At 30.3% G+C, this 14942-nt stretch overlaps 2 protein-coding genes across 2 annotated transcripts; both read left to right on the top strand.

The window, feature by feature from the left end:
• Positions 1-6785: 6785 nt before the first annotated feature.
• LOC106790062 (flexible cuticle protein 12-like) lies at positions 6786-7703 on the top strand. Its single transcript, XM_014754735.1, has 2 exons — positions 6786-6856; positions 7392-7703. The coding sequence occupies exons 1-2, from the start codon at positions 6848-6850 to the stop codon at positions 7701-7703; spliced, it is 321 nt and encodes a 106-aa protein (XP_014610221.1). The 5' UTR covers positions 6786-6847.
• A 1912-nt stretch (positions 7704-9615) lies between these two features.
• Positions 9616-11841, top strand: LOC106790060 (endocuticle structural protein SgAbd-6-like). Its single transcript, XM_014754733.1, has 2 exons — positions 9616-10419; positions 10597-11841. Exons 1-2 carry the CDS (start codon positions 10411-10413, stop codon positions 10915-10917), a joined length of 330 nt encoding a protein of 109 aa, XP_014610219.1. The 5' UTR covers positions 9616-10410; the 3' UTR covers positions 10918-11841.
• The last annotated feature ends 3101 nt before the right edge of the window (positions 11842-14942 follow it).

Below are 14942 nucleotides of genomic sequence, written 5' to 3'. Positions count from 1 at the left end.
TATTTTATTTATTTTTATTATATATATATTAATTATTATAATTGGAAAAAAAAAAATAAATATTCTTCTAAATGAAATCGGTATTTTATCAAATGATACACGATTACCACGTCAACACCTTTGAACTTCTAATTGACGTAGGAACCTTATAGAAGGTTACATCCTGCTGGTATAATTATCTTATCGAACTTAAGTCATTTGCACGAGGAATGAGTATATACTCCTTGTGAATTACGAACCACATAAGCTAAGTTATATACGTAAATGCTTAGGCTCAGGTGGCCTCACCCTTCCCACCCCCTCTCGTCATTCGATTCCTCATGCATCCTATATTGCTGCGGTATTTTCTGATCTGACTAGAAAATAAATCAATCGAGTGTTATCCGCGTATATAGTCATCCTCCGACAAGGAGGTTTTCTTAACCGATTACTATAAACTCAAGTATTACTGGTTGAATCTATCTATGGAAGAGAGAACGGAAAGATTCTTGAACGAGAAAGAGAAAGAGAAAGATATGACAAAGTTCAAAGCTAAGATCTTCTTCCTTTTTCGATTCAACTCGACCTGCATTTAAGTATAAAAAAGAAAAAACACACACAAAAAAAAGAGGAAGAAAAAAACCAAATTATCTCTCAAACTCTTAGAAAGAAAATTGAGTAACTTGATTTCCAAATTAAATTGCTCGAAAACGATGCCAGAAATTCGTTTAATACAAAAAAGAAAAGAACAAAAAATCTCATGCAAATACCCGTACACTTACTTATACACGTATAAAAAAGAAATTACGTTATTACCTTTCATATAAGTATCATTTAATAATCAGTAATTATTTCGAAGATATTAGTGGCATAATCGATTAGAACATACGATTTGTAGTAATTATAAGGTCGCGATTCAAAGGAATAGGATAATGGTTAAAAGAAATTTCTTGGTATCTTCCACCTGTCCGATCATACATACATACATACATACACATAAATATACTTATGGTATACTTATAAATGCGTAGTAATTCTTGCAAGTTTCCTCTATAACGAGCTTTAACAAACATGTCTTATTTTCTCAATGTAAATTTAAGTTAGTGTGGGAGATTGTATGTTGTTTGTATGAGTGAGAAGGAACGAGCGCAGCACACACACACATATGGTGTGTGTTGTTGTTGCTGTCTGGTGCCGACAGCAACGTGGTGGCATTTAGCCGATCCCTGGGCTGCCATCGTGCTTGCTTGGTGGTTACATTACGCAAGATGAGCCTTTAAGCCAACGATGACGACGACCTCGTGCGGTCCAGCTCAAGATTCTTGCGAAATTCTTAACTCGAGTGTGCGAGTTCCTCGTTGAAAAGCAACCGAAGAGGCACACATACCCACACATAGATACAGAGTCCTATCTTCATAGTCGTTGTCGTCTATCTATGTGACTCTTCTTCTTCTTCTTGTTCTTGTTCATTTTCTTGTTCATTTTATTTCTTACCGGATGAGTAGTATAGATGATGAGTAAATATTACTCGCGTCCACTTTCGAACGTTCAGACATCAATCAAAAAATCGATGATACTCATATGGGAAAATGTATATCTACTTACATACATTACACATACATATACATACACCTTTTTACGTTTATCCACGTTCTCGTACGAATTCGTGTTGTTAAAAAAAATCGAATCGAATTGAAGTAGTTATCGTAAAGAATGTGTGCCATAAAAAACCGGAAGGAAGAAACTTTCTACGAAAATATTTGTCCTCTCGGTTCGATAGAAAATAATAATATTACTTATATGAATCACACTTCGTACGAGGAAGAAGAATGATACCTGAAGTAGATACCGAAAGAAAGTTAGGGATCGTCTTTTCAATAAGTGGCTCACATTTTTGACTAGAGAATGTCATGAATTGTGGTGGGAGGGAGAGCTTTATACATCTTTTACTTTTATTTCGTAATCATTTCTTTCTTCTGTCAAATCACAAATATATTATTAAGATGAACGAAAAGTTCGGTGAGTTTATTGTATTATAAACTGCATAATGAAACTCAAGAAATTTTTGTATCAACCTAATAGACACGTTGTTTCTAATCTCATTTGCTAATTATTAATATCTGTATGAATATGAGTAAATTAAATAAAATCGATAAATTGATATCTTCAATTACTTGGACAATTGATCAATTGATACAGCTACGAAAATACAAGTTTGGTTAGTTAAAAATTGATATTTACATAACGTATCATCAAAGAAATAGTTGCATTTATATTTGCACATATTCTACTCCGAGCTGTTACGATTATATCAAATTACAAATATATTTGTTTAATCCCATTTGACAATTATTATTATCTATATAAATATGAATAAAATAAATAAAATCGATAAATAGATATCTTCAATTACTTGGACAATTGATCAACTAACATAGACACGAAAATACAAGTTCGATTAGTTAAAAATCGATATTTACATAACGTATCATCAAAGAAATAGTTGCATCTATATCTTCACATATCCTGCTCCGAGCTATCGACTATTCGATTTTTAGTATTATCTTGTTCTCTCAATCTCTCTCTCTCTCTCTCTCTCTCTCTCTCTGTTTCTTAGCGTGCACAATCGATTATACAATATCGTCGCGCCTGTTCGTCGTAAAAAGGAAAAGCCGCGCGACCTGCAAAGGTGATGCACGATGCCGCTTCGAAACCCAACCGGTTATCTAACTCTTCACGATACTCGCATATCTACGATATAGTAACTAAGAGGGACGAGGAAGCTTTAGGGATTGAATACGTATAAAAGGGAAAGAAAAATAAGGAAGAAGAAGGACAAGATTGAACGTTTCTGTTTCTTTGTTTTAGACCTTCGTGTTATTTCATGTCACCCATGTAACATAATATAAATTCGATATTAATAACATTTTAAACCTTCCACGGGTTATATATTATGTTATTTATTATTCAATTAAAAGTATAGAAATAAGGAAAGGGTATCGTGTTTGTTTAGACAAATTTTTTAATTTATTTTCTTTTTTTACTACTTATATTTGTCATTCTATACTCCGTCATTGCATTGCATTTTTCTACGTGGCGTGAACATACACTCGTACACACATTGATACGTACAAAATGTAAATTATCAATTTATTTCATAAAAAAAAAAAAATAAAAAAAAGCAAATGCGATTTAATGAAGATAAAAGAACAGAAAAAAAGTAACAATTTTCGAAATGCCGTATCTTTGTATTTCGCAAGTGTGTTTAATTCAGATCTCGAATACTCGTAAAAAATGATCTTGTGAAAGTACGCGAAAAAGAAGGGTTGATTTAATTAAATTACTATCATTTCGAGTTCGTTATTATTTATAGATTTGATAAAGCCTTTCTCTCTCTCTTTCTCTCTCTCTCTCTCTTTCTCTTTTTGAGTAAGATGATAGATGAGATGATCGAAAAATGTATGCCAACAACATTGACATCGATCCTATCTCAAAAAGATGAGATTCTCTTCTCTCTTGGATTATTCTTTGATAGAGAAGAAGAAGAACCCTGCATGGCGTCATTAACATACGACACGTTCTTATGTAAGCGGCGTATTCACTTTCTTTTCAAAGATTAACGCATATATCTTTTCCCACCTTCTATCTCACCAACACATACGAATATCTTTCTCTATATATTATGTTTCATATATTTTTCGTTTCGTTTATATATAGTAAGTATACCTAAAGAACCAAAAGACGATTTATTATTTATTCTATCGAGCATTGATTACGTTCGACAATCTTTCGAACGTTAAACGATGAACATCTCAAATCCTAACGCAATCGACTATATCGTATTTTTTTTTTCTTTTCTTTTTTATTTTTTTTAATTCCCCTTCCATCAACCCCCTTTCTACTTTTCCCTCAATAGAATTTCTTCTATTCACTCGTTAAACGTTATTAACTTATCTCTGAAAGCGTTAAAGATAGATTGTAGATGTTTGAAATTATCCTATACTTCGTTGTCTAATAGCATAACTCGTTTTCTCTTATGTTTAATAGTAGTTTTTAAACGCGGATTCTAATAAACGACGTGTGTCGTTTGCGTTTAACCAAAGTACTTACGTTTCACACGAATTAAAGAAAGAAAGAAAAGGAAAATAATTTCCGAACGTTTTTATCCAATTGTCGATTCTTTTTTTTTCTTTTTTTTTACTTTGCGTAGAAAAATTAAAGAGAAGGATATTCATTATCCTGATAACATAATTGTTGTCGAAATGTCGAAAAATGGTTGTCTTACGTTTGCTATTTATGTTCTTATTATTATTTTCTTTTCAATTTGCACACGTTTAGTTATGAAGAATAATAAATCTTTAATAATTATATAATATAAGATATTATTATTATTATTATTATTATTATTATAATATTAAAATTTTCGATCGTTAATTATGATAAGGAGGATTGAAAAGTGTTGAAGTATTTTCTGTCAGGACGACAATGGTAATACAATCTTAAGAACATCTCTAACAAGTTGACAGACTGTCCTTTCCTTTCTACTTGTATTAGATATTATCATACTACGATAGATCATGTGATTACGTTATACACGCAACACAGCTTGTTTCGTTTATATAGATATATTACCTTTTATTCCTGGAGTAATAAGAATTTTGATATGTAAGACACTTGTTTTGTATTTCTTGACGATTTTTTTTTATAGAACAACAAAAAAAAAAAGATTTGCCATTAAATTTTGTCTCCCCAAACGACAATGATAAACGCATAGAAAGAAAAAAATATATCCCAGAGGATTATTTATCAAAAAGTCAAGTTTATTCGTGAAATTATCGAAGACGAAACATCTACGAATGAAAAATGCATTATCCGAAGATTTTGAGAAATAGAAAAAATCTCTGGCATAAGCTTATTACATCTTATGGGGATTACTTTAAACGATAACAAAAAAGAAAAAAATAAATTTCAATGAATAAAAATTGTATATAATAATTCTTATTAATTTCTCGAGACACAGAAGATACTATAAAGAATATATTAGTAACTCGTTTTTAATTGAGCAACGAAATTATGCAAAATTTGACATTGAAATTCCCTTTCGTTTTTTTTCTACGAATATTTTATCGAATTTTTTGTTTTTTTCTTTCATAAATAATACAATCTATTACTCGGGTTTAACATAAAAATAAATATTGTATATCTTTCCATTGAGAACTATGTCTTATTTTTAAACGAATATATTAATAATTCATCACAGAAGGTCATTGAAATATGGGAATTTTTTGTAGAGGATAATAATTAAAGAAAAAAAAAAAAGGCGACGAAAAAATATTTCTCTATTTCGTTACAAGAGTTTAAAAATCTAACAATCAGATTAGCGATAGTTTCGGCTTGTGAACTTTCATCGCATGTTTAGAATTTCGCAATAATAGAAAGACCGTGGAATAGCGCAAAAAGGATTCTTCTTGTTACCTTCTTTATTCGAATTTAATTGGCACGATATGTTAAAAAAAAACTTACGTAGTTAGTTAGTAAGTATTACTTACATATTCTACGTTTATAATACGTTTTTTATAAACATTCGTAGTTAAATAGATTTAATATTGCATAATTCTTAACGAATAGTCCCAAAGTCAATTTCTTGAACAAGAAGAAGATGAAGAAGAAAATAAGAAAAGGAGTAGAAGGAGGAGGAGGAAGATCAATGAATGAAGATCAACGAGAATCGGTAAAACCTGACTAACCTTTTAAACGTGCGCTCATCTTCCAAAGTGCATTTTAAATTGCTTTGAGCTCTTTCTAGTAGCGTTAAATCGAATACGTAAACGTAAACGTAATTGTGAAATGCAGGTACAAAAGACAAATAAACTTATCGTTTTACGAAAAAAGATTAACGCGTATATATATTAAATTGGGCAAAACCGATAAGTAAAATATAATAAAATACAATTCAAAGTGTGATAATAACCATCGATATAATATATATAAATCGGATTAAAATTTTTAATTGATTGATTAAAAGTTAACTATAGGTTTAAGATGAAGTATTTTCTAACGATCGATGTTTAATATAATACAAATAAAAATGATTTAGGAATGAAGCATTGAAGTCTTCACGAGAAAGTCAAAAATGTTTGAACTTTCGATCAATGTGTTAACGTATTCGGAAAAAAAAAAACAACAACCGAGCTAGTTACACTTTCTTTGCATATCCATTAACAAACGACATAAAATCTCGTATATATACTTACTTATTATATACGAATCTAATCGACAAGTAGATAATTGGTATCCCATTGTCTAAGGATTATCTACCGTAGATCATCTTAACGGGTTGAACAAAGGACGCACCAGGGAGAACCGAGGACGAGATTATGGTGTCTAACATTGATGTTCTCCCTCTTCCTTGAAAACCTATATCCAACATATTAAAAAACCTCGACGTTCTCATTCTTTCGTTGGACCTTTCTTCATTCTTCTTATTCTTTTTTTATTTTCTTTTTGTCTTCTCATGGTCTAATATACACAGGTAACGGGTATTGTATCGTTCGTGTATCTTCCTAAACAACACATGGTCACGTCGTCGTACCATCACCGAGATGATGGGCCAATGCCGTTCCAGTAAAAAGATTTCGACACTCGACCAAAATTTCAGCACCGAGAGATCTTTCTTTTTCGGTGCTAAGGGTCGGGTGGGAGTTGGGGTACAGAGAGAGGGGGGGGGGCTTAATCGTAACACTGAATCTGCCTATATAATCAGCCGTGGGTTCTTCTTTCGAATCAGTAGAGTACACCAACTCATCTCGAAATAAATTTCTTCGACTCTTCGACGAGAGACACACACGAAAACAAATATTCATCCAAGATGAAACTGGTGCGTGTTATTATTTTACAAACAAAAATACGTGGGATGATGATATATATCTTTACTTGTGTACTATGGGATTTTCATTTTGTCTTCTCTTTTTTTTTTTCTTCTTTTCTCTCTTATAAAATTAATAATTCGCTGTTAGTGTGTGTTAATCGATTAAACGCGTACGAAAGTTTTCAACGAAATTCAACATTTTTTCTCGATAAAATTAATGAACACCATGGAATCGATAATTACGATCTTGAAAAATATATAATGCATAAATAATACGTCGTAAAAAACGTTTAATAATTTTTTCTCAATTATATCATACACACGGTACGATAACGTGTACCGATAACATCGATTCATTGCAAATGAACTAACGTCGTAATTGATTTTGCAATTATTTCGATAATTTTCCTTTTTTTTTTCTTCTTTTTCTTTCATTAATATTCTTTACGTGGAAAATTGACATCATCTCCAATCATTTTTAAAGATAAATGAAAAATTACATATAATTCAAATTAAAAAATTGAATTTTGTTCTTTCTTATTAGATCATAGCATTCACCGCCCTTTTGGCTGTCGCCCTTGCCCTTCCACGACCACAGCAAGAAGTTGTACTCGTTAAGGAAACACCCTCCGACAATATCGGCCTTGGTGGTTACAACTATGGTTACGAACTTTCCAATGGTCAACACCATCAAGAATCCGCTGAATTAAAAAATGCTGGAAGTGAAGATGAAGCACTCGTTGTTAGGGGTACTTTCAGTTGGGTTGACCCTGTTACCAATCAACGATTTGACGTCTCATATGTTGCCGATGAAAATGGTTTCCAACCACAAGGCGAACATCTCCCAAAAGCTTGATTTCATATTATTACGAGATAGATATAGACTATAGTTATAATAATAATAAAAAAATTGTTTTCTAACCAAATATCAAACAATATACTCGTTTTTATTTCCACACATACGCATCGTCATGCCATTTATTATTATATGGTAATAGGGTTAACGATACTTTCTAAATAATAAATCATTTTTAATATATGATTTTACGATAGTAAAGAAAATTTCATTTTGATTTAAACAAGAGAATTCTAAGTACTCGATCTCTGCTGCAGGACGACACGTGTTACGTTCGTACTACTTAAAAGAACAATCTTACGCATTGCACGCGTCTGCAAATGTTATTTAAATGTTAATTAGTCATTATCTAATATTTTAATACTAGTATTATGACGTTGCATTGAAATCGATATTAAATTATCGTTGAATATTTGAAACATTTATTTATTTTTATAGAAAATATTCGAAAGAAGATTCTTTCGTAAATTTTTATTGTTATTGATATTGGATCCACACAATCAATATATATATAGGAATAAATATAATGAATTATAAAATAAGAAACGCGATATTTCTTTACAAATATTATATATTACTGTGCAATGTGATATTTCTTTATAAATATTATATACTGCACTCACATTGTGTCTGTCTCTTTCTTTCTTGTAATACTTTTTACGTAACAATCCATATCTCATGCTATGCTTAACATAATACTCCTTAGTTAAAATACATAGGTGTACACTTTTGTGTTAATTGATATAATTGATAATATTTTATTTAATAAAAAATATGATGATAATAAAATACAAATTCATGTTAAACGAAATAAGATTGTCCTCATAATATTCTATTAAGTACTTGTTAGTTAAATAATAAAATGACTTCGTTCTGGAATCAACCCTCAAGTACAAAGGGTTTAATACAAGTGGATATGAATTTTTACCAATAATAATAATAATAATTTTTGATAATAAAATGCAATGAGGATAAAATTAATATTGATGTCAAGTGAAACAACATGATCCTTATATCGATTTTTTTGATGATAAAACAAAAATGAAAAAACAAAAAAAAAATAAATAATAACAGGATGAATATGAGCATGATTCGTTCGTTTGTAAGGTCACGAAGATGATAGCCGATTGCGTAAGAACAAATACCGCATAAAAGTTCGACGGATCATAAGACCAGTTTTCCTTGATCGATCCATCCGTGGGATTATTCAAGCTTGTAGTTTATTATTCGTGGATAAGTCGTTCCGATATGTCCAAGGTTCTCAAAGATTGATACCACTTTGTTAGTTCTTCCAGTAGAGAAATTCTTTCCCTTATAATCGATTCATATTTATTGAATAAATTGTTCAAACTTGATCCTTTATGATAGCCCAAAGCAATCTCTTTTTTTTTGTACGCTAATTCATATTGAATAATTCTATTATTAATGAGTCCTTCGTATATATATAATTCGAATATAGGTTTACACCATTGGTAAATACTGAATTATTCGATATCATTAATAATTTCTATCTAACCGAAGGTCAAACAGATTTTTATTAACCAGTCATCGATATCTTGCATAATTCATTAAAACTAAACTGTTGTTATTGGAATTATCAAATCTAGAAATATTACTAACAACATCCTTTAAATTTCTAAACATCATTTTTATCGTAGTTTCAAATTCTTAAGAAAGATACCGTTTTTTTATCTTTTTTTTTTCTCTCTCTCTCTCTTTTTTCATAACTTACAAGCATTTAGAAAGTGTTTTTCGAATTAAGAACGAAAGTTGACAATTAAATTAAGTATGAATATTTAATTTAATGAAATTATGTATACGGATTTTTTTTCTTCTTTCGTTCGTTCTTTTTTTTTTTTTGAAATTATTCGATCTTCACAAACGACTATGTTTCTTTTTTTATATTTCTATTTGAAATATTTTATCTTTAATGATATTCGTTAACTATCGGTATCTTTTATTCATAAATAGAAATTCTATGAAATAGTCTTTCACGTGAATGAGAGAATTTCTCGTAACTTAGAGACTTATTTTCTATGACTATTCTCATTCAATGGCGGATAATTGAGATATGAAGTACGTAACAAGTGAAGTATAATTAAGGAACTTTATAAAGGAGTCATTTGTATGATAAACATTGTTACTATCTTAAACGTATAATAATCATTGCATTAATGTATATATATTTTAATATAAACGTTCAAAGATGTTCGTGTATTTTATAATAGCAGTCTAAGATAATTTGTTTGTTTTTTTCTGATCACATGAAGAAAATATAATGTCAATGAAATTTCATTAAAATTAATTTCAACAATTTACGAATTACTACGTACAATCAGGATGTTAATATTAATTGATATATTAAATATATTAATTACGGAAGATACACGGAGGACGTAAGATAACAGGTAGTTGTTAAAGATGTGTATGTATTTAAAAAAAAAAAAAAGAAAAGAAACCAAAAAATTGATAATATTGGAAACGTATAGCAATGTGGGAAGGTCAAAATATCAGAGATGGCAAGCGGGCGTGTGCTCATCATTGGTAAAGTGGACAAAAAGTGAAAGGTGAAATTCAATGGTGGTGTAACGAAATTTTGGCAGTAGGAGGACCGGTATAAAATGACTGTAGCATTCTCAAATTTACCACAGTCGCATCCAGTCTTCTCTTTCAAACGAGACTAAGTCACAAAATTCGATTAGTAATCATGAAGATGGTAGGTATACAATCTATTAATTAATTCATTAATTTTTCTCTACAATAATCGAAATTCAAATTATTTGATCAAAAAATCAATCTGTATTATTATTAAAAAGCTAACAAAACAAATTGATTTATATTAGATTTTGTTTGAAATATATGAAATTTGTAATTGTATTTTTTGTTTTTTTAGATCATAGCCTTCTTTGCCGTTTTGGCTGTCGCATTGGCACTCCCAGCTCCTCAGAATGTTCACAAAGATGAAGTTGTGCTAGTTAAGGAAACACCCTCCGACAATATCGGTCTTGGTGGTTACAACTATGGTTACGAACTCTCCAATGGTCAACACCATCAAGAATCCGCTGAATTGAAAAATGCTGGAAGCGAAGACGAAGCACTCGTTGTTAGGGGTACCTTCAGTTGGGTTGACCCCGTTACCAATCAACGATTTGACGTCTCTTACGTTGCCGATGAAAATGGTTTCCACCCACAAGGGGAACACCTTCCGTCATAAATATATTCCTATCTACGAACAAAATCGCTAAACAATTTTAGGATCTGAACAAAACAATTCGAAGAAAAAAAAGAAGGAGAAGATGATGAAGAAGGATCGTGAGATTATTCGATTTGAAATTTCTTAGTTACCTGATTATTCATTTTTTAATGATTACTATATTCTCTTCATTCAACGACTGAGATCTGTAAGTTTTTATTATTTTCAAACATGTACAAACAAATTGATATTATTTCAAGAATATAATCGTTTTGAAAGAATTTAATGAAAACAAAATGAGAAATTCTGTTGTATCATACGTTCCAACCCTCTCCGCTTATCGGATGACAACTCTGTTCATATCGAAAGAGAAGGAATGAACAAGCATTTCTTTTCTACTTTTCTTTATATTTTCTTTTTCTTTTTTTTTTTCGCAAATACACCTGCAACACAACAGTTTTCTCCTTACGTTAGAAGACAAATAGTGGTTCAAGCATATAATAGCTTAGATTACAAAATATAAATGGCAATTCTATTCCTGGAGAATAACTAATACTTTCGAGATGAAATCGTCTGTAAAACTTGTAGAATGCCGATATCGGGGACAAGGATCTTCCAACCCTCCCTACCCCCTGCCACCCATCCCCGATGAATAATTCCTCAAAAGGAAAGGCACTTCGAAATGTTAATGTTCATTTGCCTCATTATCTTATTTTGTTTTTACTTTTATCTTCTTTTTTTTTTTTTTTTTTCTATCTTATTTATCTTTGTAGTTACGACGCGTTACGAATGATTTTTGTTGCCGTTTAAAATGTTTTCCAATTGGCAACGCATTCGTTTCACGAAATAAATGGGATGAAATAATCTAAAGTAATCGTCGAGTTGGAATATTAAAAATGAATAAAAAAAAAAAAAGAAAAGAAATTTATTAATTTATTTTTTCATTATATTTATAAAATCTCTAATATATATTTAAATATATTTCTTTTTTAAACAATCGATATAGAAACTAAAAACTAGAGACATCTTACGTTAGAATACACAATTTAACTAGCACAACGTACCTGTATAAAATCTGCCTTCAACGACGTCATTCAATTTTAATACCAACTTTTGGTCACCAGATAGCATTTTTAATTTATATAAATAATAATTAAGAAGAAAATAATATCAAATAAAAAAATTACGTGTATTCAAATCATATATATATGTTTTCTAAGATTAAAAATAAAAGCAATATTTACTGTATACTTCGATTAGAGATTTAAAATTAAAATGCAAACGCTATTCATCTATCACTCATATTAAAACCCCAATGCACATTCTTATGTTTATCTCTTTAAGCAAATGACACAAAACACAGTCTTTAATTAATCAACGATAAATGTGAAACAGATATGAACAACGATGACATCCTCCTCGATGAAAATGAAGTCAAAGTAGAAACTTCATCCGATCATTCAATTTGCCATTCAAGTAAATATAATCGTAATTATTAATTTATTAATATAACCTTCCTTTTCCTTTTTTGTTTCTTATCTAAATAAAATCATTACATATTAAATAAACAGAATTACCGATTGAAATAAACGAAGAAAATTATATAAACGATGAAGAAAGTTCCGATTGTAGTTCACCATCGGAATTGAAAAAACGTTTACAGGATTTATCATCAACGTACCATAATATACGATCAATAGATCCTTTAATACCTCTGAGTCATCGAATTCCTCTTATTAATCGATCGGACAAAGAAGATTATCAACATTCAAATCTTCTTAAAGAAAGTTCAACAAAATTTAATTCGTTGCAAGGAGCACGTGCACGAAGACGAGCCAAAATTCGATCGGAAATTTTAAACGAGATCGATAAATCAATATGTATGACAGATACTAAAGTAACAACAGATTTGTTTAATCATTTTTCAACGCAATCAGAAAACTCGAATAATATTAATAAAAGTTCGATGGAATCTTTGACGAAATTTTATGATGGCAAGGATACTTCGAGGTTTCGTTTTAAACCAAATACGTTTGCGGGTTCTTTGACGTCTCGAAGTTATTATTGCAAGAATTATGATGATGATGATGATGATGATGATGATGATAAAAAACATGATTTAATTAAACGCCAATCTAAATCAGCTAACGAGGATCGTATTAGTAAATGTAATAAATTATTAACAAATAAAATCGAACTTAATCCTATTTCACAATTATCTGCGAAAAATGTGCGCCCAATTAAATGTGGAGGATATAGGCCGCACACTGGTGTTATATTAAAAAATTTAAGTTCGAGTAGCGAATCTGAAAGTATTAATGAACCAACGTCGAATTGCTTATCACGAAAGATTAACAATCCAATAACAAATACGGAATTATCTTCGCCAATTTCTAGAACTACCTTAGACGAAAGAATATTATCCGTTTTATCTTCGAGAAGTGAAGATAATCAAGCGTTATCTTCGTTCAGATCGCTTCAAGAAATATCTCGAAATAAAATAATTAATAATAATACTAATAATAATAATAATAATGAAAGAGAAAAGATTCAAGAAAATGATTTGATTTCTATGCCAGAAAAATCAGGTGTTTTGAATTATTCACGTTCAGAAAACGTAAGACAGAAAAATGATCTATCTGATTTATCTAAAAACCGAAAAGGGAAAAGGAACTTGTCTTGTCCGTCTACCGCAAAAAATTGTGTAGAAAAAGAAGACTTCGTTTCAACAATGAATACTGCAAGATTTTTCAGCGATGGTCATTCTTCGTACGAAAATAATAAAGATAAAATTCCTTCATTCGTTAATGTAGAATTGATCGATGATTTAGAAACAGTTAATGCGTCTGATAACGAAAAACAAGACAACACAACCAGTGTACCAAGTTTACGATTGTATTCCGAAGATGTTTCTTGTTCTACGTCAGCTGGTAGCAAAACCTACACGCAAAATCGTTCCTTGGATAGTAATGCATTATCAAATGCCTTATCAAATGTTTCTTCAAATTTAAACCCCAGAGATATAGAAAATAATTCAACGAAAAAACGATACAGATCTTTCGACGATAGCGAAAATTTGGACACTTCGGAATCGTCTGATCAAAATATGATTTCGATTATAACTCGTCGTGAACCTGTTGTATCAGCGGATTCGAAAAATATTCACGAAAATTACAACGAATTTGATATTACCAAAGGATCCCGTAGAGCATTTTCAGCCCCTCATTCGAAATTACCTGCAAGACATTTAGTAAGTTGAAATTTTTTTTTTTTTTGTACGAAAAGAATAAATCTCGATGTTTAATTTATAATATTTATTCGCAGGTAAATGATCAGAGATGTAAATCAGTCGATTTATCGCGTGAAATGATTTACGTTCAAGACAATTTTCAATATCCTGAATCATTGTATTCCAATAATTTAAGTCAAACAAATTTGTCAGAAAGTATGGGATCATTGAACTTTGCCGAGGAATATCAGACATTTAAAGATCCATCTAGAATGTCTTATTTACAGGAAGAAAAGTATAACGCGTATTGTTCGGAATATTTGATAAGCTCGATATATCCAAGACAAAGTCATCTTTCCATTTTGCAAGAAGAATCAGAAACGAGACTCGAAGAAAATGGCTTATCCGAAGCAACATTTGAAAACAAGGATTCTCCTATTGTAAATGTTGATAAAGAAAATATTAATCGATTTGAATCAGACCAACAAATGTTAACTACCTCGTCTAAAAATCAAAATATCGAACAACAAAATTCTATTAAGTTGAATGAAACTAATATGATTCAAGATACAATTGAAAATTCAATGGACAATCAATGCAATATTAAAAAACAGTCTAGTCGTACGAATTTAATTTCTGCATGTTCTACGAATAATAATCCTGACATTCAAAAAACAATACAGGACAATAAAATAAAAGATTTTAACGAAGAAAAAGACAACGAATACAAAACGAAAGAAATATCCTCGAACGATAATATCGATAGGAATAATCTGATAGAAAGTATAATAAATAAAGATATAAAATCGTGGACAAA

This window comes from Polistes canadensis, unplaced genomic scaffold (genome assembly GCF_001313835.1).
Source record: "Polistes canadensis isolate GaletaPanama2010 unplaced genomic scaffold, ASM131383v1 scaffold_212, whole genome shotgun sequence".
In the NCBI taxonomy this organism is placed as follows: Eukaryota; Metazoa; Arthropoda; class Insecta; order Hymenoptera; family Vespidae; genus Polistes; species Polistes canadensis.
The sequence above is the reverse complement of the archived record's forward strand: the minus strand, read 5'-3'. Positions and strand labels throughout refer to the sequence as shown.